The following is a 22421-nucleotide window of genomic DNA, read 5'->3' as shown; positions in this document are numbered from 1 at the left end:
TGTTGTCCCAAGCGATGTCAGATGAAGTTCGTCCAAGCGCGCATATACAAATTTCGTGAACTTTGTCAGAAGCAATGTACAAGTGCAAAAACACACGTCAGGGTAGGGGGAAATGAACATCTGGTAAATTAATGACAAACTTTCCTAAGGCTCTTTAACAACGCAAGCGAATGGTGATCAATGTCGTCGTATTGTTCCACTGGTAATGCTGTCTGTCTGTACGGATCTGCTGATTGATCCCTGTTCGCAGTTGGTAGTATATAGTAACACCATCAGGCCGCAGCTTCCAACCAACTACGACAGCTGATCTAACAGTTGTACATCTTCCGTAGTATAGTGGTCAGTATGTGAGCTTGTCAAGCTTGAACATCAACAGTTCGATTCGCTCGAGACCCGGGTTCAATTCCCGGCGGGAGAGACCATCCATTGATTTTTAATCATCTCTTTTTTTTTTTTTTATCGTTTGTTTGAACATCCATCCCCACCTATCTATCAAAACTGTCTTGTCTTGTCTTGTCTTGTCTTCCTTCTCAGGCTAGTTAGTAGGTATGCAAATCTATCGGGTTATCTTCTTTTTATTATTATTTAGTAAAGTTGTAAATCGGTATAGATTGTAACCGACTACAAAGAAGAAGCAAATTATGCATAGGTAGGTAGGTGTGAAGGAAACGCGCCCGATTTATTAGGAAGGAAGCAAAGATCGCCGGCCGGCATCTCCCAGAGAGCACGCATGTATTTCTGTGTATACAATCAAATCCATCGAATGTATACTCTAACAATACTATCATAGCAGCTAACCCAGTGGACTATACATTGATACCTACTTAGCCCTAGTTATTCTACGTTACCAGTGCCAGACAGATACCAACCAGATAACACTCGCTCGCCGAACAACATTTCAATTCAATTCTATTTATTCATCATACCTGGCACTTGAACCATGATTAATATCTGACACCAACGGGAAGATCAAGTGAAAATCGAAACGGCAAACATATCCCAATCCTTTTCTTTATCAACTACTACCTACACAAGAACGCCCGCTACGTAGTGCTTAGTTTGAAAACCTTTAAGACCAACCCCCAAGATACCTATCATGAGCAGCAAACTCCATATATACCTACCCATGTTCCATACCCACCCCGCTATATTCACTTATTACCTTGACTCCCTTCCCTCATAACCATAATTTTTTCACACTGACATCTCTAATCCTCCTAGTCTACTCAGTCCTCGCCTCATCTTCATGAATCTTAAACTCAAAACCCGGCCACTTCCCCGTTGCGGTGTCTGCCCACGTTACCCATGACGGTCCTGTTTCCGCCGCCAAAGTCGTAGGTGGTGTTCCTGCCTTTATCTCCGTCGTTGCCTGTATGTCCGTTTCTTTCCATGTTGACATAGCCGTAGGCATGACGGTGGCTGTGGTGGCAGCTGCATCCATGGCCACGGTGGTGGTGGTGGTGGTGGTTGAAGCCGTCCAGGAAGATACTGGCACGTAAATCTCACCTAGCTCCTGAGTTCCCGCCTCAGTCGATGCCTGGCTCTCATGTTGTGGCAGTGGTAATGACTGTGGCTTTGGTTGTGACTGTCCCTTAGGCCCAATCAGATCCTCAATCTCCAAAACCAGATTCTGGCTATTAGTGAGCGCCCGTGGGTATGGATACTGCTGTCGATGATTCTGTTGCTGTTGCTGCTGGCTTCCGCTCCGGCTTCCGCTTCCGGAGGCAATCAACGGGCTAGGTCGTTTCGTAATCTCGGGCGACAGAACAGAAGAGATATTCTTGCTAGGATACTCGCTTGGTGCTTCTGACTCATCGGATTGATTACCGTCACCATCGTCGTCGTAGTGGCCATTTTCTTGGGCCCCTTCATCAAAGTCAATATCCAAGTCCTCCTGCGTGTCGTTGAATAGACTCTGGCTGTGTTGACTGAAAGGACCCAGGTTTTGGTCATCCGTTTCTATGCCCTCTCTCGGAATATCCTGAGACTTCAATAGTCTTGCCTGACCGTGGACCTGACCCTGACCTTCGCCATCCGTCTTGGCCCCATCCAGCTCGTCGTCCTGGTCGAGGTTGTCCACGTCAGCGTCGAAAAAGTCGCTGCCGCTTTCAGACGAACTGGAACTAGATTCGGGAATGGCAAGCGGTACTTGCACGGACTTGGAGCGTCTTGGGGTGGCCCCACCGTCGATCGGACAGTCCGTCATCTCGTCATCCTCATTGCTGTCGTCATCGCTGCCGCTGGATAGTCCTGTCATCTCTTGATCGCTGTCCTGGGCATGATCGTCCGTGAGAAGCGAAGGCCCGCGGCTGCTACCGCGATGGAAGCCAATCTCAGACGAAGGGTGTTCGCTGTACGGCGTGGCGTACCAACCAGGCGTAGACTTCCTATCGCTCCGGTTGGGTGGCGCTAGGGAAGGCGAGCGGCTCATAACCCGATCACGATTGCGATCATAATCATCTTGAGGCGTGGTTTGGCGGGGATAGTCAAGCTTTGCCAGACCCTGTCTGCGTCGTCTTCGGTATTGCTCCGCTGGAACAAAAGGGCTGCGCTCATGCACAAGGGGAGAGGATCGCCGATCATAAGGTCGTTCGTATGGTTTCATCGTATGGCGGGTGGAGGACAGCTGTTTGTGACGACTCCCGGTCGAGGAGACGCCAGAAGGGCCAGCGGGCGAGAATGAACGGGACCGCGAAAAGGGCGTCAAGGATGCCTTGTGCTCTTTCCCTAGTATTGCCCGCGGCGATTCTGCTCGCATTCCGTTCGCTTTAAGGGATGATGAAGCCGTGTAAAACGAACTGGTCTCGGAACGTTCGGACGATAAGTGCACATGGCTGTTCTGTCGGTTTGTAATCGTAGCGTCTGTAAAGGGCAGCTCGTCAAGAACGTCGCTCCTAGTCCAACATTCTTCAAAGGCATCTGCCTCCGGGGTGTGATCGCTACTTGTCTCCTCAGGATCATAGTCTTCAGGGTATACCCGACTGAGCTCGCGTATCCTTTGCCATGTCCAACCCGGCATGAGGGCGCGATTACCCATGATATAATCTTGAATGTACGCCTCTGGCTGTGTGATGTACAGACGGTGCGTCCCAATGGTTTTGGGGGCCTTCATGACGACGCTGGACATCAAAAAGGTGAAACCCCAAAGCGCTGGCGTTGCCATTTCGGCCGGGGCGAGAAATCGTAGACGGTTATCTCGGTGAATTTTGCGCAACGGCACCCAGTCCTGGCGTAATCCAAGGAACTCATTCAATGGTGACTCGGGTGTAGCCTCGCTGTGGTAGATCAGGTGGGAAGAAGGCTGGAGGATATTACTAAAAGCTTTGTGGATCGCCAGCTGAACGTCACGAGCATCCGGTCCCCTCACTTGGACTGTCTTGATGAAGCCGCGGCTCCTAAGTCTCTGGTCAATCATCCGTCCATTCGCAAAGGCTTTGGGGAGCAGCCAGCCAGAATCGGGGCATTGCCCTGGCCATTCCGAGAAACCCGGGTCCTGGGGATCCGGCGTAGCTCTGCTCAAAGTGTTGAATGATTGTATCCCATCTTCGTCAGGGCCCATTGATTGTCGCCGGTCAAAGATTTTGCGGGCATCCACCCAAATACCCTTGAGAGGAAACGGTAGAAACACAACCTCCAGATCCCAAGGCTTGTTATATGTGGGGAGAGATGTAGCCTGAAGCTCGCTAATTTGTGCTTGTAGGGCCTGAAACTGGCTAAGAGTAACCTTTTGCGAAGAACGAGCTGTGCTATTAGATGCCGCCGAGGACACGCTTGCGCCGGCGGCACTGGCATTGTCATTCAGAATTTTCTCCACCTCGTCGACACGAGACTCAAGCTCCGTGACTCGGAGGTCTGTGTGTTCGTGTTTGTCATAGCACTCGTCGTGACCGATGACTGAGAAGGACGTGTTCTCAAGCCTGTCTATCCTTGCCTCCTGGAGGTTGACAACAACCGACAAGTGTTTCACATCATCCTTGACAGCGAGCAAAGATTGATTGTGTGCTGATCCAGGTCTAGGTGTCATGTCTCGCCTATACTCTGGCGGTGCCATCAAGTCCATAGGGCCGCATACATCCTGGGCGTTAGCTTGTGCTTGTTCCTTAACATGCTCTGCCCCCTTCTCCGGAACAGAGGCTTCATTCCTGGGTGCAGATGGGCGTTGTATGGTATCCAGTCCCTTTCCGGAAAATGGCGCCATGTATCTCATCTGGCTAGAATATGTAGTTGAGGGGGCCTGGGACTGCATGTGTACATAACCCGGGCTCAACGGCTGTGTCTCACCGTAAATCTCAGTCTCTTGGGTATGATTTCCATTTACCCAGGCGGCGACAGGAGCGATGTCCGGAATGGTAGCCTCCTTCTCCATAGACTGGCGTGGTGGATCCTGAATATGAACGGGTTCGATCTGTAGGGGTTGGGAAGCCATTACACGCTGGTTGAAACTGGAAGCGTAGAAATTCATAAGGCCAAAATCTCTAGAGAATCCAAGATGGGAAGACACGGCAGGCGCAGCAAAATACGGGTGCATTTCCTCCATCGGACTTGGGAGCCCCCTTGTACGTTGACTGCTCATGCCCGAGTTCGGCTTGTCCTGATCATTAGTGGGAGGCAGGCCGGCAAAGGCAAGGGAAGGAGTGGGCGGGAGCTGTGAAGGAGCTGGGAAATCGTCATGGAAACAGGCATGATGGGAACACTGGCAGAGTTCGGCAGAATCAGGCGCGGCATTCAGCTTGCTCCAGAAGCGGCGGCAGCCACAGCGCGGCAGAGAGGGATCAGTGTAGTTGCAAGGACCCCGCGGCAGCACGGGGAAGGCCGCATTCCACATGGCTTGCCCATCATCGTAAAAGCTGGGGAGAGGCCCAGGGGCGTCGAAAGGATTTGCGTCCATTGGGATTCTGGGTCACCATCTCCTGATTGTGTGGTAGGTAAACGAGCCGCGTTGCTTCCAGCCTGGATACGATCGAGCTCGGGCCGTATTTGGGTCGGTCGGTCGGTTTTAGTCGGAAAGGAAAAGAGGACGAGGAATCGGGACAATGTCGAGTCGCGAATGGGTGGGCTTGGGCAATCGAGGTCGGCGCGTCGTGATGGCGGTGGAACGAAGCTCCCTTCTTTCCTACTACTTTGATGCGACTCAACAACGCCAGACCAAGCCGGATCGCAACAAGAATTCGTTTGGAAGTCTAGTTCATGTTGCTGTCTCCAGTTAGTATAGGTAAAGCTAAAGATGGTTTGATCAAAGAAAGCAGTTGCGACAATGCAATTGTTGGGAATCCGAAGCTGTTGAATAGTGGCCGCCCAGGCAGAAGCCGCCTGACCAGCGCGTCCCAAACAAGAAGCGGGGAGGGAAGACGGGACAAGAGATGAGAGAATCAACATCAAACTCGCTCGGGGGAAACAAACAATTTATATTTTGGAAACTGATCAACTAGGCAGAGACGCACGTAGACGAGGGGATATTGCGATCACCGGTACGACGACGAGGCGGACGTAGCGCAATGGGTGAAGACGAGGTCGAGGATATGCCGAGGATGTCGAGAAACAAGTCGATGGAAGGGGAAAAGTGAGGCGCATTGGGAAAAGCAAAAGCAATGGACGTGATGGGGACATGCTTGCACACCTACACAGTAAACGCCAGAACTTTCAGTTGCTTCTGGGCTGCTGATGGGGTAACAGGGGTTAAAGTCGGAGTGCAGGGGCATGGTTGACTGGAGTGGATCCCCTCGTTACCACATAAGGCGGGCGGGGTGTGAATTCGTGATGGCTTAAGATAATGAGCTGTCAAAGCAACTGAGCTGCTTCATAGGAGCTTGAATGAAACCAAAACTGAAGCGGTAACCATTTGAATGATATATGGCTGTTAATCCAGGTATGGCTTCACCTAGATTTCCATTATATAGTAGTCTAGATCTTGAGCACTTGTGAAGAGTCCCTTCCCGAAGTTGATTGCTTTCAAGTGGAAACTCACCCTCTGATTGGCCCAAAGCCACTTACATACATGCATTCCCGCTATCACCATCAACCTCGCATCTCAGACCGTCCACTCTTTCCTCTCTCTCTCTCTCAAGTTCCCACGAGTGGGACAACAGCCCAGGACATACTCTCTTTAGGGAGTCAAGTAAGGCTATGTTGGTAATCTCCCCGATCGTCAGACTGCCTATCAACAACTCCCGTTGCATTTCTGCGATCAAAAGCCCGAACAACCTAAGCTTAGCTTACCTAGTTAAGCTACTTACCTCCAAGGTACATAACGTGGGAATAGCTCCCGCCCGTACAGTAGCTCCCGCCGTACTTAGTGGCTCCCGTCTCCTGTCCGCCTCCTGAGAGCCCCATCTACCTTAGAAGGGAGCTCCCCCTCTTCCCTGGCCTCCAGCTCATCTATCCTGTTCGTGAATATCTCCCTAGTTAGGATAAGTACTTTACCCGCGCTTTCATTGTTGGTTCGGTGACGAAATACAGGGGCAGTCTCGAGCATCTAGATTTGTTGGGGATTATCTATGGCATGTCGTTTGAATGGGCTCTATTCTCCCCAGGCTTCCCAAGAGACAAAAACTACAACAACAAAGAAATGAAGCCAGACAGACAGATACCCGCGATACATGATATAATGTAATGCAATGTAATGTGACGTTGTGATGTGATGTGATGTGATGCCAACATGTAAAATGCAAAAAATGCAATGTACCTCTCCCAAGCTGGCCCCGTTTCGCCTCATCTTCTCTCCCTGTAGGCCGCCCTGCCTAGGCCGTAAACCTCAACCAAGAACTCCCCGCTGTCCCACATTACTGTCTATTATACAATATCGATCCCGATGATATCCAAAAAGGAATACTCAGTTTATCTACCTCTCCCAACCATACACATTCATTAGTTACCACTCCCAACACACCCTGAATCATGGCCCAGTTCAAACCTCCCCCCAACTCCCCATCCCCCCTCCTGCTCCCGCAACCACACTCCCGCCTTTTACACTCCCCGGCCCCTTGGGGAGATCCCAATAATGCCTACTTCCATGACTCACCCTCCCCGTGGCCGTCGACGCCCCGCTATTCCTCCTCTTCACACTCCCTCGCCCCGTTGTCCTAGTAGCGCTCCGCTGCGTACTTTGACTAGCACAGCTCCCTGCCCTTTGCCTCATCACCGACACCACGGCCGCCGCTGCTGCTGCCGCCGCGTTGGTGGGGGAAGCGATGTTGCTGGGGCCGGAAGGGGTGCTGACTTTGAAGCTGCGCGTAGCGGGGGCGTGGTGAGGGCGACGATGGTGGGACATCAAAGGGTGGTGTTGTCTTACGCGAGCGGCCTTGGCTGCTAGGTCGGCGGTAGAAGCGGTGGCAAAGATGGAAGAGGAAGGAGGGGTGAGGGTTGGTCCGGAGAAGGAGGTGGGTGAGGGGGACCGGGAGGAAGGGGAGAAGCGCGAGCGGAGGTAGCGGAATATGAGACCGATGTCGAGCTCTTGTTCCCATTCGTCTTGGGTGAAGGTGAATTGTTGTTGTTGTTGTTGTTGTTGTTGGGGAAGAGAAGAGGCGGTGGTGGGTAGTGCTCCCCCTGTTGTGGAGGTCACGTCGGACGGGGCCGGCCCGGTGGACGTGCTAAGTTTGGAGGATGTCAGTTCTGAAGGAGCGGGGATGGCAGCGGAAGCCTGTCCTTGTTCGGAGTCGGTAGGGGTTGTGACGGGCTGGGTGATGGTCGGTTGAAACTGGGACATGTTGAGCACCACGTTACTGCCTGTGCGAAGACTATCCTTGGACGAAGAATCGTTGTTGGTAACGGCCGAGGTCTCGGGTATAACTGGTAGGCCGGCGTATGGGAGAGGCATTTGCTGGACCCGGGTGTAGGTGGAAAACGCGCCGGGGTGGGGAGAGGTTGATAGTTGGTGGATCAGCATCCCGAGTTCTTTCGCTATCCGGTTTAGCATGCGCAACTGCCATGTCGAATCCTCGGACGTCTTCACCTGTGAGTCGACATTTATAGTCGTGGATGCCGTAGGCGTAGTGGATAGCTCTTCCTCGTCAGGGAGGGCTTCGCCTAGGAGAATGGCGAGTAGCCTGTCGTCGACTCCTATCAGGTTGCAGATTGCCTCTCTTGTGCGCCCTATTATCCCTTCGCTTGGCTCCTCGTTGGTGGCCTCTTTTTTGAGTGTTTCTGTGCTGGCGGACTGGGCCTTGTATTCGTCATCGTGATCATGCCAATCATCGCTGGCGAGGCTTGCCGTATCGTCTTGCTCGAGCTGACCCAACACGCTCGCGGCCTTATCGCCTACGCTCGTGGTGGAACTTACGGTGCGTAGCGAATTCTGCGATTGCCTTCTCCTGGTCTCCTTCCTGATTCTCTCAAGCAGCAGCTTGCTCTGCTCTAGCCGCCATGCCTCTATCCTCCGGTTGCGCTCGTTATCTTCCACCTCTTGGCCACCGTATTGCATATGAATCTGTCCGAGCGCATCATTACGGCGCTGAATGCGATTGGGGTTGAGTAGCTCGAACTGGTATAGTCTGTCTTGGATGTCGCTGCTCATACCCGGAGGCTTGAACTGAAACGAACCCATGCCGTCATGGCTGGGGAAAACAGGCATCGCATACGAATTTTGCGGTGACTGCCCGAGAGGCGTTCGGAAGTCTGCAAGGTGACTGTCAAGACTGTCGAACTCGGGATCCTCCTCTTCCTCGTCCTCTTCCTCCGCGACGCTTTCCTCAAGGAAATCCGAGGGCAGTGCCGAATTGTGGTTTTGCGAGTTGAGGTCGGAACGGGCCGCGGTGTCGAAGCTACCGAGGTCGCTAACCTGCGACCGGCCGGGGGTCACCTGCTGGTGGTCATCGTGGAGAGAGTCGCTGAGGTAGGAAGCTGTTGTGCCGGCGTCGGTGCCGGGAGTGAAGAGAACCCATGTCTGCGACTCGCCCAAACCTGGCGGTTGAGGCGAGAAGACAGCTGAAGAGCCATCGCTCGAGAGAAGACGATTTCGTTGTTGCTGGAGCTGACGGGCCGGTTGGTGGAAGGCCATGATAGGCGGTTTCGCGCTAAGTAACCCCTATCCTTGACGTCGTCCAGTTCAACTTTTTTGGTGTTTGTTTGCTTGGCGCAAGAATTAGGGGACGCGGGGACAATATGGGCGGATGGGTATGGGTATAGAGTTAGGTAGACAGATTCCTAGTACAGCTGGGATGAAAGACGGGAGAGGTGAACAAAGAGAGATAAGATGGAAGGTAGGTATGTAGCTGACTGGAGGAAGGACAGGAGAAGGAAGATATCGATGGATGGATGGATGGCGTAAGGTGGAACAAGAAAGAATGAAGCGCCAGGTGCCCCGGGTCTGCTTTTCTGGGGTCTCGTCTAGGACGGCGCTTCCCGTGGAAGATGGAAGGGCTCCGCAACTCGCTACTCGCTCGCTGTGTGTCCAAAGGTATCGCCGGGGGAGTTGGGAAGTTGTTTTGTCGTGATTCGCTATTTTCGCCCAGCTGTGGTCGATACGTACACTAGAAGTAGAGGTAGAGGTAGCCAAGAGACACGACAATCCTTGGAGGTAAATTGATGATACTTCAGTTGGAGGCTAGGCACAGTACGCTATGTACCTAGTGTACCTCTAGGTAGCATCCACGGATGGATCGCCCCTAGAGCCCCGTAATAGCCTGTCGCAGCGGTATCTCCTAGCGTTGTATCGACAACAGGTGTACATACGTGCTAATGCTGCTTGCCGCTGCTGATCTTGACGCTTGCGACTGCACGGTATCACCGGTACAACTAGTGTAGTAGGTACCTACCTAGGTACCTTTTGTTGTAAGTCACCAACGAAGGGAAATGCGCGTCCGCTTTTGCGCTTCTTTTTAGTTACCACTGAGGGGCTCTGTCTCGTTGGGGACGGAGGCGGTGACGGGGTGCCTGCTGGGGGTGTTTAGAGGAGCTTGTCCTGGAGAAAGCAATTGGAAGATTGGATCCAATATTTTAGGGCCAAAAATGGCGTGGCCGCCCGTGGGGTTCCAAGTCGAGTCCCCTTGAACCATTCAGTCCTTTGACTAACAACTAATTGTACGTATCTGGACCCCCTTGTCCCCTCGTTGTCAGCGTCACTTTTTTCAAGGTCGGTCCGTTACCCAACTTCAGCTTCCATTTCACTTAGTTTCTCGGGATCCAGCCTGAATGTTTGTTTCCTCTTCAGCTTGTTTGCCTCGTTGTTGACGTTGTCTTTGGGAGTGTTCTGCTGCTTCCAGATGACAAGCTTCCGTAGCACGGTACTGCTGTCGATAGCACCGTGTACAAGGCCGTGGTGGAATGCGGAATCTCACAGGTTTCTGATATTGGATCTTCCCACTGTGCCTATGCCGTTGTTAGTCTCCTCCAAACACTTGTCTATTGTACGCCAGTTGTGCAGAGTCGAGAGATAGGTATTGGATATTGGCTGACTGCGTTGCGTCCACTCAAGTTGCGCCCCCTTTTCGTGTGACCCCCCTGTTGTTTCTTCTTGATTTCCTCTTGATAGTCTGGAAACTGGTCCAACTTCCCTTATATCCGCGGCAACAATGGCAGATCAAGACAAAGCTCGTTTGGATTTTTTTTGTCAAAGAGAAGGGTGCAGCGGAAGCATACCTATCGGGGCAAAAAAAAAAAAAAAAAAAAAAAAAAAGGGCTAACGGCGGGTACTGACGAAATCAACAGAGGCTGGAGGTCGATCAAATCATGCCTGTCCCGCAACAGATCCGTGTTTACTACACTACCCTACGGCATCGACGCAGAAACAGAAGCACGGGATGTCATCACTCTGTGGGATTGCCTCCCAAGCCAAAGGGTCACACGGTGTATGGTTGATCATGGTGGTAGCTTGTCCCTACTACATACACTACGTGGTGGTTGCACGCCAAACAAACAAACAAACCCCAACGAAAAATGCCATGTACACTACCTACTCCCGTCGTCAGGTCCAAGGACCCCCAAGTCTCACCAGTGTGAGCTCAATCGGTGACGGGTAGGGTAGTCCATGAGGTCCCCTTGCCCCCCCTTGACCCTCCTCTTCTTCTCATTGTCTCACCCGCTAGACTTACAGTGCAGAATTGCAGCTCAGCTCAGTTTTGTCGCTTGAGATTTATTTCCCCCTCTGTTTCCCCCCCTCCCCCATTTTCCTCCCGTCCGTCTTGCCTGCGCCCCACCGAGCTTCTGACCTCATCATGCCATACCATTGTGAAATTCATCCCAATCATCTCTCGACTTGCAGTGCTCTCCCCCGTCGGGTTTTGAACGTTCCCGTTTAGCCTTGCGAATTAGAGTCAGAGTCAGAGTCAGAACCCCCCCACCACCACCATTTCGAACTTGCTGTTATCTCTCTCCTCTTCACTTGACTACACTAGACTAGATCGTGATTGGCATGGAACCTAAAGGAGTCCATTTCGTACAGATAGATAAGAAAACGGACATATGGCTTGCTCAAGATGAGGCATGAACAGTCTTTTTAGGACAGCATCCTTGACCATGGATTTTGGCATTTGAGAAGGAAGCTCTCAGCTGAATAGCCCAAAAGCCTTCCTTCTTCCATGTCCATATGTACGGATGCCCCCGGGCATGCTACGGTAGGATGTAATGTACTGAATGTAACGAAGTGTATTTTGGGTTATCGGCTTGCATGACCGCACGCGATCATGAGAGAGGAACAGGAAGTCAGTCTACGATAGGTACACCAAGTTTGGCGATAAAGCCCCACCACTAGGTACCATAGCGCGCAACCCTACTTGTAAAAAATGATCTCTGTTATGATTTTACACTTCCAAGATATTTTGTCTTGAAACGTATCCATGGATCAGTTTGAGTAAAAGTTGATAAACTGTAAAAATTGGTTATAAAGATAATAGATAAATTTGAAATAGAAATTTTTTCTAATGTAGAATAGAATTTATAATTATATTTATCTCCTTACTAGAAGATTTACCTTTTGATAACTTTTTTTTATTAATTAAATTCATTTTGGAAGCTGAATTTGTTCTATATCAGTTAGGACTATCTTTCTTCAAAGAAGTTAACTTATAAACTTATATAAATATTAAAAAAGAATAAGATATAAGGTTAGAGTATGGGAACCTTTATTAAATAATGCTATTTTTTTACAGTTTAGAAATAAGAATAAATATAAAGATTTCAACTACAATAAGGAATCGAACAAGAACCTAACGATGAAGAACTACTTCATTAACCACTTAGCCACTAAACTAAATAATTATTTCTAAAGGGTTGTTTAATTCTTTTAATAATATAAGTAATTCAAAAAGTAATTATAAAAAAAAGTCCAAAGATTTTAAAACTACGAAGTTATAAAGGATAATATATTTTATTCTGAATATTATAAATCAAAACTTTCAATGTAAAATTCTATATACCATAAGTAATATAAATGTAAAATTTTTAATAAGGATTTTAAGTGTAAAAATATATATTTACAATAAGTATAAAAGTGTAAAATAAGTTATTTAGGAAATTCTTATAATAAAGTTATTTATTACTCTTTTTGAAAAAGGCTTGTAAAATAAATTTAAAATAGTCTTTTTACTTATAGCAAATTTAATATATTAAAATCTACTCAATACAAAAGCATCTTGGAGATGATTTTAATGTAAAAATAATATTGTATATAAAATTATTTTTTCAAATTTTATCATTTTATCCAAGCGATCATACCTGGTATGATTTTTATATTGCAAAATGCTCCCTCTATAAAAAAAGAATCCACTTGCATTGAAATCATACCCAAGACCATTTTTACAGATACCGTGTGCGCGCTATGGTAGGTAGGTACCACACCCTTGGTTTCCCTTTTAATGGGAACGGGACAATCTCCATGGAAACCACCGAAGCACGGCCGGGGACAGGACCGAACCGGGGAGACGGGCAACAACCTAGACGGGTTACGGTCCTCAATCAACAACAGTCGAAAAGCATTGGCTTGGCTTCAGTTGGGTCAGTTTCACCTTGAGGGGGGGTTCCTTGATGAGAGCCACCAGTAGTGTAGATCATCACTGATCATGATGCTGTTGATTGCTCCTACCGGCTATCCTTTGGGCATAAACCGATCCCTGGTTGCCGGAAAAAAGGTGTGTCAGACGTCGCCCCAGACTAGAGGCCTTTTCCTACCCTTCTAGGCCCATTCATGATCAACATTGTAGTCATGACTTCACTCACCATTTGCGAGGCATGATGTGCAGTCCGGGAAACCGCCGAGCATGTTGAGGAATTGTGAGTTATCTGATCTAGTGTATTTTCCGTCATAAGCGGAGAAATGCAGCATGGCGTCCAGAGACGATAGGTGGCCTTGATGGGCTTATCAGCAACTTATCTTTCTTAGGCCCAGGATGCTGGACGGACATGGCCAGCCACTGTTTACAATGATGTCACTGAAGGGATTCGCCTGGAATGAGCAATGTTGTTTACACAGGTCTAGATTTCGATGTGAATGGGAACCGCTACGGATTGCTAGCATAAGCCTGTACCCCTATGGAATAGCGCCATGAGAACTGTGGCTGATGTGCTGACCGATGCTTCCGAACCAACCGCTTGTCGTGTTCCAACAGTCGGGTCGCTGATTTGAAATCAACACCTGCGATCGCCCCTTGGTCTCACAAACGAGCCAATCCCATAGCAGCCCCCATCAACACCAAACGAATGTCCGTCACTAGTCACCGACAAAGAATACTGGGAAAGGGGTGTAGGAAGGAAACCGCGGTATTAGGTATCATCTAAAACCCATCTGGATGAATGGTGTATTGACTGTGCCAACAAGACCATGATGCTACTAACATGTCCTCATTTCAGCCCTAAAAAAGACCGTTGACGCCACCCTAAACCCAGAAACAACTCTTTGTCCCAGCGACCAACGTTTAAGCCTCGGTGGCGAAAGCGTCGGGGAAACGCTTCATGTTGCGCTCGAGAGAGCCACGGTTGCCGAGGAACTGGACGTAGGCACCATCGATGAGGAGCTTGCCAGCAGCCTTCTTCTCGAGGTACTCCTCGCGGCGGAGAGGAGTGAAACCCCAGTTCTTGGAGATGATGATCTTTTGGCGACCGGGGAACTTGTACTGGGAGCGGCGGAGGGCCTCAAGGGCGAAAGCCTTGTCTGTAGCGTGGGTTAGTATGACCGTAGCGGCATGTCGATGGGACAAAGAGTAGAACGTACTGGAGTCACGAGTACGGACAGACATGATGATCTGGCCGATGTTGACACGGGCGACAGTGCCGTTGGGCTTACCCCAGGCACCACGCATACCAGTCTGAAGTCTATCGGCACCAGCGCAAGACAACATCTTGTTGATACGGACGACGTGGTAAGGGTGGACACGGACACGGAGGTGGAAACCCTCCTTACCGGCGGTCTTGACGAGGTACTTGTTGGCGCAAATACGGGCGGCCTCAAGGGCCTCAGAGCTCAGCTGCTCATACTCGTTGGAGACCATGTGGATGCAGAGAGGGAAGTCATCGACGGTAGCGCGCTTGCGGCCAAGATCGAAGATGCGAATCTTGGGGTCGGGGACACCACGGTTGAAGCGCGACTTAGGGTACGGCTAGAAAGAGGGACATGGTTAGCGAACTGTTTGCGTCGTGGTGGTGATGTGAGGTGGTTAACATGGCGGTCGGTGATGATCTTGATTGACGACCAAGTCCGACCGACCGACCGACGATGAATCCCTTCATAGCCATCGAGAGAACATCGAGTTTGTCGCATCGCTATCATCCTTAATCCTTCCACTTTCCTTTCCATCATCAATCATTTCCTCCTCTTGAAATGTCGTCCATCATCGTTGCCCAAGTGCATCAACCTTGATGTTCCTCCATGCCCAAATCCTTCCTTCCTCCCATCCGCAACCATCACCATCGATGGCTTCCCGCCCCACACAATGCGAAAAAATCGGTCTCTCGATGGCTATTTTGGCGTCGCAAAAATCCGGGCATGAAGGCTGCTCACCTTGTTCTTGCAGTACCGGTAGCATCTCGCAGGACGGCGGGCCATTTTGACTGATTTTTGATGATGTCACGTACGAGGTCGTAGGTGGTTGTTCGTGGGTTGAGAGGGCGACGACGACAAAGTGAAATCCTCTAACTTTAAGATCAAGGGGAGGCGATTTTGGCGGGCGATTACCAATCCAGCGCCGGAGTGGGTGGGAGGCAGGCACGCCGATCTGCCTGGTCAGGTGCGCGCCAGGTCCGAAAATGTGGGGCGTTAGGGCTTTGTGCCAGTTGCCCAGCTGCTCGCAGGTGATTGGCTGACAGGTCAAGTGTGCACGGCCTCCACTGCCGCAATGGGAGGGGGATCTGAAATATTCGTGATGGTCTTTTTTTTACGGAATCCTTCTTGAAGCCAGCGAAAGACGACTTGAGACCTCACCACCAGCGAGACCTTGCCCATTTCCACGGTTCAGTTCACCGACAAAATCATTCGCAATGGCCCCCAAGAAGTCCAAGTCTGACGCCCAGAGCATTGGTGCCAAGGTACGTTCAATCCAATCGCTGTGTGCGAAATCTGCAAAATAGCAAAACACCAGAATGCTGACGACGATGTCTTTTGCGAACAGCTCGCCCTTGTCATCAAGTCCGGCAAGGTCGTCCTCGGCTACCGCAGCACCCTCAAGGCCCTCCGCTCCGGCAAGGCCAAGCTCATCCTCATCTCTGCCAACACTCCTCCCCTCCGCAAGTCTGAGCTTGAGTACTACTCCATGATGTCCAAGACTGCCGTCCACCACTACACTGGCACCAACGTAAGTTCAGCCTGCTATCTCATTGCAGTGGCATGGCAAAGATTGCAAGATCTTTGTCTGCTGTTCTCTCTGTTCCCGGCCTGAAGATGCCCTTGGCGGCATCTTCGGGTCCACCCAGAGAAGAAGTCTGTCTTCAGGCTTTGGAGGGTACCTGTTCCGTGGCTTACACACAACCTCCCACTACAGATTGAGCTCGGTACCGCCTGCGGTAAGCTCTTCCGCTGCTCCACCATGGCCATCCTTGATGCCGGTGACTCCGACATCCTCGCCGACCAGCAGCAGTAAATGCTGCGTCGATCATTATCTTCTCGTTCGGCATAGGGATACGGCGTTCAGGCTTTGAAAATCATGGAAAAATGGCATGACGGCTTGATGAACCAAATCTGCGGCGGTTTCTACCGCTGTGCCTGAATGGGCAGAGGTCTCGCCCCAGGGCAACTCTCAATAGGCTAGTCCTTAAAATAGAAGACGAGTCTATCAAGATACCCATTGTTGTCCAACATTGTCCGATTCGTTTCATCAGCGTGATCCGACTGCGGTTTTCGACAAAGCGACTTTGACCTTCAACGTTTGGTATGGACGACATGCGTGATGGAGAAAGGAGCACAGTGAATGGTTCCTGTCATCTTGAGACAGTTCGTGGAGCAAACAACGTCCTATCCGTGGTCATGACCAGGAGCACGTGAAGTGGAAGCTGCTTGACGCTCCTACACCCAGCTCCTTGACAGAACATTATGTTCCAAGCCTGCCTCCAGCGTGCTGGCCTCTCCTGTCGCTGCGCTTCTGATGGCGGCAGCAAAGCACATCCAAGTTATGATAGGTGTATGATGCTCATACCAAGTTCGCTTGATCTTAGGCAAAGGAAATCCGACATCCGGTCGGGGTACGGCCTTATGATCCGTCAACACTCTGTTCAGACAAGTGGAGGTTCCAGACACGTGGAGGATTTCACGGTCATCACCAAATCGGCAATGCCGCAATCAAGAAACCAAAGGTGTCGTTATGTAACCCACACCAGAACCCCATCCATTGTCAACGGCCTGTAGTCATGCTCTGAGTTACATACCTAGTTAGCGTATAAGTCCGGAACTAACAGCCCTGACGGTTGGTTGCATTGACAGCGAAATTAACATCCACAAAGGGCTGTCCACAGCCGGTCCGCCCGTCTGGGGAAGATCCGGAGCCGTTAACCCCAAGACGTGGAAAAACAAAAGGGGGCAGTTTTTGTGTTCACTGGAGACGGAAGGCCCTCGTTCAAGCCTTGAAACACCGAAGCGAACTAAACTACTGTAAACACAAATCAACCACTATAAGCGATCATCGTAACGGCAGATCAAAGGATGTTCTAGCAACGAGCCGAGCCGGAGATTTTTGGGATAGCCGATAGGGGTTATGGGTTCTACATAGTACCATACACACTACTTCATCTTGGTCGAGTTAGTCAGCCGCCGCCCCCTTGCTTGCTTGCTTGCACGCTTGGTGATAATGATGGGCCCGCGCTATCTTCCTTGTATGCTGTACCCCTGCTATTCTTGTTAGTAGGGAGGGGACTACGGACGGGTTTTATGGTAACCGTAGAGGCGGAAACGTCCGAAAAGGAATGTCAACGGCCATGTTTTATGCGTCATGCTATCGGGAAATGTCAAGAAGGATATCGAAATGTCAAATGTGTCGAAATGTCTCGGAACGAAGCTAGACTGCGCTACAGCTAGCCTACTACGTCAACGGCACGGGTTCTGAGGGTCTCACTTTTAGCAGAGCCACCTCTAACCTCCTCCCCATGAACATAAAGACACCTATAAGTGGTGCAAGGAGGGAAGTGTGATGGCCCGTCGTTCATAGCGACTCGGATACGGTTTGGGAATCGCCATCACCTTGATCTGAACAAGGCTAAGAAGATCTGTGCAGGAATGAGGAGGACAAACATTAGATCTCCTATTGCTGTACAAAATATTCAATGTGCAATGGACAGACGCCAGGGCTTCTGGAACAAGTCGGCCGGTCTGTTCTCCACTGGAATGGATCGAGCCGATATAACTGGACCGGATTCTTCTTGTAAGCGTAGATAGGTAGGTCCCTACAGGGAAAGGTTTCTCAGGGTTTCAAAACATTGTTCCTGCTCGACTAGACTAACGATGAAGCCATGACCATCTAATTTCCAAGTATGCATGATGCACCACAACGTGACCGGGACGTGTCTGTTGCGCAGTGAGTCGACTGACTGAGCTCCCCCCCTGAGGATGCGCATGAACAATGGGATGTTGTTTGCCGTTCAGATATCGCATTCCAGTTTCTTTGGGATGTACCATACTCGATACAAATCCGAGTACCTAGGTATACGACTGCGATCAGACACAAAAGACGAAACTCGAAACCAAACACGAGTTGCCTCTGAACAGGGAAGCAGTGTCTTTCGAGTTGACCCATTGACACGGACACGGCGTAGCGAAGAGCCATGGAATCCCATCGATATATTGATTCCTGGGTCAAGGCAGGAAAGAATTCGGATGATGGTTCTTTTCGGGCAACACGTCTATACCCAAAGATAGATAGACGAAGAATGTGTCACACTCGTAGTTTGTAAGACGGCAAAGTCGACACAAATCTCACAAAGTGGCCGCCTCGGATCGGGGCTGACCGTGTGGTTTTGCTTGCCATCCATCCATCCATCCATCCATCCGTCCCTCAGGAGGCGGCTTCTTGTTCAACCGACAACGAACCCAATGATAGAGACGAGGGAGGGATGGATGCCTCACGTTCCCACGTCAAGTCCCTTCGGACATGGACCGAAATGGTGCCCGCTTTTCTACAAGTAGGTACTAACGGGACCTGACGGCTGCTCCGCCTGCGGCATGTGTGTTTTGCAGGGGAGCTTGTTAGTGTACTTATCTTGTACCTGGGCACCAGGGAACAGGGCTGATTCATGAACCAATCCCTTTTTTCGCCCGGCCCGCTTCAAGTTGCTGGAGACCTTTCTGGAGCCTGTGATCCATCCGTCGGGGCCCATTCACTCACTATGCTAGGTGCCTGTGCCTGCCCATCCCATCCACCACAGCACCCTTTTCTCGACCCTTTTTTTTTTTTTTGTTTTAGGAGGGGAGAGGATGAATGAGGATGTAAGACGCCACTCACTCACTCACTCACTGTGCCGTTTCTATTCTGAATGTGAAATAAGGAACCTTCAGTTCCATTGTCGAACTCGAGTCACGTTGTGTTCAAGTTGTCTCCTGACATGTCCTCTTTTTTGTCTTAGTTTCTGTATTTGGAAACTGTTAACTTCCCCTCCTGTCAAAGAATTCGCTCCATCCGCTGCAAGCGCTACAAGGTACCTACCTACCTACCTCTAGTGTACCGGCTGCAAAGCACTGCACTGCATCCAAGGCCCAATCTTTACAGAAAACACAACAAGTTGAAGAAAGGGGCCAAGCACTGCAAGCGCGCAGCACGCATTCATGCTACTGCAGGCGCAGAATACCACCCAAGAACAGGAAGTCGAACAGGGGACCACTCTTTTACCTCTCCAAACCTAGGCATTAACGACGGCAATCAATTCCCCCCCCCCCCCCCTCCCCATCAACCGAAGGGAGCAAGGGCCCCCACCGCCAGTTCGATCGCCCTTTCGTTCCAACGGCCATCGTTCCTTTTTGTTACAACATCCAAACCTTGACTCCGAAACTCAACCTGTACACACAAACCTGAACGCTCTTTACAACCTGTTGCCAACCTACCTACCTGCTAGAAGACCACCACATCTATACCCTCGAAATCGCAGTTACTCCCGTCTACCGGGAACAACACTTTCACCACAACCTACACTAGCACAAAATGGCAACCGTCGTCAAGAAGCCGCCAGCGTCATCAGGCCGGGAAACACCAACGGGATCCACGCGCCCGGCCGCCAGAGCCTCTACGCCCTCGTCTGCTCCCACTGCCTCCAGCGCCGCGCGCACACGCTCCATACGATCAGGAACCCTAGTCTCAGCCCGCGCTGCCGTCTCGTCAAGACGCGAGTCCCTTCTCGGCAATGGCACCAACAATATCGCCAAGGAGCCGTCATCGGCCGACCTCGAGCGCGAGGAGGCTGCCCGCGCCGAAACCCTGGCCATCATAGAAGATCTCAAGGAGAGGCTATCCAAGGCCGAGGCCTCGTCAGAATCCCACAAGCGCCAGATGGACATCCTGCAGAGCAGGCTAGACGACGCGACCAGGGAACAGGCCAAGCTGGAGGAGAAGGTGCACGAAAACGAGGAGCAGATCGAGGCACTCAAGAACGAGAAGCGCGAGATCTCCCGTCAGATGCGCGAGATGGAGAGCATCTACGAGGCTGAGCGTAGCGCCATGATGAAGGAGAAGGACGAGATGGCCAACCGCGAGGAGGAGATGCAGACTGTTATCCAGAGACTCAAAGACAGTCTGGCGCAGAGGGATGAAGAGGGCGTGAGGCACGCGAGGCGACCTTGTGAGTTTGCAAACATTACCCCTTTTCTTGTTCTCTGAACCATATTCACTAACCTGTTTTACTCCAGCAATCGCTACGACAAGTAGTTCGCAGAACCTCGACAACGGAAGCTTTGCGCCGCCTTCCTCGATCCACCGCAGCAATTCACAAAACAACTCGAAGCTGTTGCTCCAGAAAGATAAGCTGATTGAATCGCTCAGGCTCGAGTTGGCCGAGGCACAGATCAAGCTGGTCGAGTCCGAAAACCAAGGGGGAGGGCGTCTGCGCGAGGTCGAAAGGCAACTGATGGAGGCACGCATGGCCAACGCTCGGTTGATGGAAGACAACGAAAGTTACCAGCTCCTCCTCCAGGAGAGGACACTGAAGGGCGACTTCGGCACCAGCGACTTCAGCTACATGGGCAGCACCGCGAACCAGGACGCCCTTGCCGCTCTCGAGGGCAGGTCAACAACCACCGGCCCCACCAGCCTGGCCGATGAGCTCTCGGATGCCGTCGATCACGAGCCCATCCAAGAAGTCGACAACGAAGCCCAGAAGCGTCTCGAAGGCGAGCTCAAGACCGTCAAGGACCAGAATAAGGCTCTAACCTTGTACATCAACAAGATCATCGAGCGTCTCCTGTCGCACCAGGAATTCGAGCACATCCTCGACCAGTCCAACGACTTCAAGTCGCCATCTTCGGCGGCGAAGCCCAACACCAACAAGGAGCTGCCGCCTGCCCCCGCCGGTGGCGCCAGCGGCAACCTCATCCAACGCCCCAAGTCCACCGCCACAGGCGGCGGTCCCATCGGCTCTACCGTCGCCGCGCGCGTCCGCCCTCGCCCCATGTCCTTCATGCCCCAAGGCGGCGGAGGGTTCGGCGCCCCCAGCCCCATCACCACGAACCCGGACACGGCGCCCTCTATCCCTATTGGTCTCGGCCGCTCCGTCAGCGGAGCCGGTTCTCGTCGCGGCCGTCCGCTAAGCGAGCAATTCGGCCCCGGTGCCAGCGTCGCCAGCGCCATGTACAACAAGAACACCGGTGTCGCCCCTTCCTCTGCCAGTCAATACTCGCGAGACGAAGCCGCTTCTCCGCTGTCCCCCACCATGCGCACCTCGGGCGGCTCCTTCTTCAACTCTAACCCCAATCGCTCTTCGACGTCAACCTTCCCGGGAACCGTCCGCAACAGCGAAACGTCTTCCGATACGCAGTCCATCCGGTCTTCGATCACGGGGTACGGGAGAGAGGACATGTCGACGCCCAGCCACAGCCCGCCGAGGAGTCACCATGAGAAACCCGCGACGACGTTTGCGGGGAATAAGCCGCGCCCGCTCAGGCTGGTGCAGGAGAACGCGGCGGCGGAGGAGGCGGCGAGACAGCAGCAGGCGCAGCAGAATAAGAGGACGAGCTGGATTGGATGGGCGTTTGGCGGTGGTGGAGGTGCGGGTGGAAGGAAGGATAGTGTGGCGGTAGAGGGGGCCATGGGCGGGGAGGTTATTAGGGAGTAGACGACCCGATTTTGACTTCTTTTTTGAATCTATCTGGCTTGTGATTTATGCGAGTTGGATTAGATATCTATGATTTGAGCTTTTTTTTTTTCTTTTCTCCTCCCCAAGCGTCAGTCAGGTGAGAGCTTGGTGTTCGTGTTGAAGGTGTTGGAGATGAGACGAGACGAGACGGGACGGGACGGGGAATGCCTTTCTATCTTAACTATATCTACAACCTTATATCATTACTGGGACTTGGGGAGTTAGTTACTGGTCTAAGTAGGGTTCCAGGATAGTAGAAAGGAGATGGGATGGGATGCACGAGAAGAAGGAATGAACGAGAGAGAGGGAGAAAAGAGAAAGAGAAAGATATCAAAAGAATTTCAAGACAACCGGGAAAGATTAATGACGTTAGTTATAACTATTCTAACCTTTATACAGGAACGATTCATACAAGCCTTACTTATCCTACTGAGATGGAGAACTTTGTGTGTATTTCTAGGCTTTACTGTTGCTACTACTATATTGAACAGATGGATGGATAGATAGATAGATAGATATTTAGTGAGATAGATGACAAACTACCAACGTGTGTGTACGAGGGGTATCTTAAAGTTGCTGATTGTTAGACTAGTTGGTTAACTCATATTACTAACTACTACCTGTTCGTAGCCTCCTCAACGGCGCCTACCTACCTACCTACCTGCCTACTTTTCTACCTTACATACTTACAAATGAACGGCAAGTAAGTGAGTGAGTGATATAGCGCATTGAATACCATG

General features: G+C 51.1%; 5 protein-coding genes and 1 non-coding gene across 7 annotated transcripts; 3 read left to right on the top strand and 3 right to left on the bottom strand.

Annotated features, from left to right (window-relative positions):
* The first annotated feature begins 322 nt into the window (after nucleotides 1-322).
* Nucleotides 323-418, top strand: NCU15132. The gene has a single exon. It is a non-coding gene; the product is annotated as a tRNA-Asp (tRNA).
* Nucleotides 419-995: 577 nt separating this feature from the next.
* On the bottom strand, nucleotides 996-5565 carry NCU08966. Of its 2 annotated transcripts, none has more exons than XM_011396462.1 (2): nucleotides 5401-5565; nucleotides 996-5193 (listed from the first exon to the last, which is right to left on the bottom strand). In XM_011396462.1, the coding sequence occupies exon 2, from the start codon at nucleotides 4886-4888 to the stop codon at nucleotides 1223-1225; it is 3666 nt and encodes a 1221-aa protein (XP_011394764.1). In that variant the 5' UTR covers nucleotides 4889-5193; nucleotides 5401-5565; the 3' UTR covers nucleotides 996-1222. The 2 variants fall into 2 exon arrangements, with proteins under 2 accessions (XP_011394764.1, XP_011394763.1); XM_011396461.1 differs by having other exon boundaries at nucleotides 5442-5565.
* Nucleotides 5566-6417: 852 nt separating this feature from the next.
* Nucleotides 6418-9714, bottom strand: NCU08965 (hypothetical protein). The gene has a single exon (XM_955694.3). The coding sequence runs from the start codon at nucleotides 8990-8992 to the stop codon at nucleotides 6905-6907; it is 2088 nt and encodes a 695-aa protein (XP_960787.1). The 5' UTR covers nucleotides 8993-9714; the 3' UTR covers nucleotides 6418-6904.
* A 3657-nt stretch (nucleotides 9715-13371) lies between these two features.
* On the bottom strand, nucleotides 13372-15216 carry NCU08964 (60S ribosomal protein L10). The gene is made up of 3 exons (XM_955693.3): nucleotides 14924-15216; nucleotides 14138-14522; nucleotides 13372-14077 (listed from the first exon to the last, which is right to left on the bottom strand). The coding sequence occupies exons 1-3, from the start codon at nucleotides 14966-14968 to the stop codon at nucleotides 13842-13844; spliced, it is 666 nt and encodes a 221-aa protein (XP_960786.1). The 5' UTR covers nucleotides 14969-15216; the 3' UTR covers nucleotides 13372-13841.
* Nucleotides 15047-17170, top strand: NCU08963 (60S ribosomal protein L30). Its single transcript, XM_955692.3, has 3 exons — nucleotides 15047-15447; nucleotides 15531-15713; nucleotides 15900-17170. Exons 1-3 carry the CDS (start codon nucleotides 15400-15402, stop codon nucleotides 15996-15998), a joined length of 330 nt encoding a protein of 109 aa, XP_960785.1. The 5' UTR covers nucleotides 15047-15399; the 3' UTR covers nucleotides 15999-17170.
* Nucleotides 17171-19284: 2114 nt separating this feature from the next.
* Nucleotides 19285-22244, top strand: NCU08962 (hypothetical protein). Its single transcript, XM_955691.2, has 2 exons — nucleotides 19285-20172; nucleotides 20240-22244. The coding sequence occupies exons 1-2, from the start codon at nucleotides 19539-19541 to the stop codon at nucleotides 21658-21660; spliced, it is 2055 nt and encodes a 684-aa protein (XP_960784.1). The 5' UTR covers nucleotides 19285-19538; the 3' UTR covers nucleotides 21661-22244.
* The last annotated feature ends 177 nt before the right edge of the window (nucleotides 22245-22421 follow it).

This window comes from Neurospora crassa, linkage group V (assembly GCF_000182925.2).
Source record: "Neurospora crassa OR74A linkage group V, whole genome shotgun sequence".
Classification (NCBI taxonomy): domain Eukaryota; kingdom Fungi; phylum Ascomycota; class Sordariomycetes; order Sordariales; family Sordariaceae; genus Neurospora; species Neurospora crassa.
Note: the sequence above shows the minus strand (reverse complement) of the source record. Positions and strands in the feature narration are given on the sequence as shown.

What these genes read in the sequence shown, in the direction of transcription:
- NCU08966 (XM_011396462.1), bottom strand. Translation starts at nt 4,888, where the DNA reads ATGGACGCAAATCCTTTCGACGCCCCTGGGCCTCTCCCCAGCTTTTAC.
- NCU08965 (XM_955694.3), bottom strand. Translation starts at nt 8,992, where the DNA reads ATGGCCTTCCACCAACCGGCCCGTCAGCTCCAGCAACAACGAAATCGT.
- NCU08964 (XM_955693.3), bottom strand. Translation starts at nt 14,968, where the DNA reads ATGGCCCGCCGTCCTGCGAGATGCTACCGGTACTGCAAGAACAAG. An exon ending in ACCGGTACTGCAAGAACAAG is followed by an intron (nt 14,523 to 14,923) that starts GTGAGCAGCCTT and finishes CCCTCTTTCTAG; the next exon opens with CCGTACCCTAAGTCGCGCTT. An exon ending in TGTCCGTACTCGTGACTCCA is followed by an intron (nt 14,078 to 14,137) that starts GTACGTTCTACT and finishes CCCACGCTACAG; the next exon opens with ACAAGGCTTTCGCCCTTGAG.
- NCU08963 (XM_955692.3), top strand. Translation starts at nt 15,400, where the DNA reads ATGGCCCCCAAGAAGTCCAAGTCTGACGCCCAGAGCATTGGTGCCAAG. An exon ending in CCCAGAGCATTGGTGCCAAG is followed by an intron (nt 15,448 to 15,530) that starts GTACGTTCAATC and finishes TTTTGCGAACAG; the next exon opens with CTCGCCCTTGTCATCAAGTC. An exon ending in ACCACTACACTGGCACCAAC is followed by an intron (nt 15,714 to 15,899) that starts GTAAGTTCAGCC and finishes CTCCCACTACAG; the next exon opens with ATTGAGCTCGGTACCGCCTG.
- NCU08962 (XM_955691.2), top strand. Translation starts at nt 19,539, where the DNA reads ATGGCAACCGTCGTCAAGAAGCCGCCAGCGTCATCAGGCCGGGAAACA. An exon ending in GAGGCACGCGAGGCGACCTT is followed by an intron (nt 20,173 to 20,239) that starts GTGAGTTTGCAA and finishes GTTTTACTCCAG; the next exon opens with CAATCGCTACGACAAGTAGT.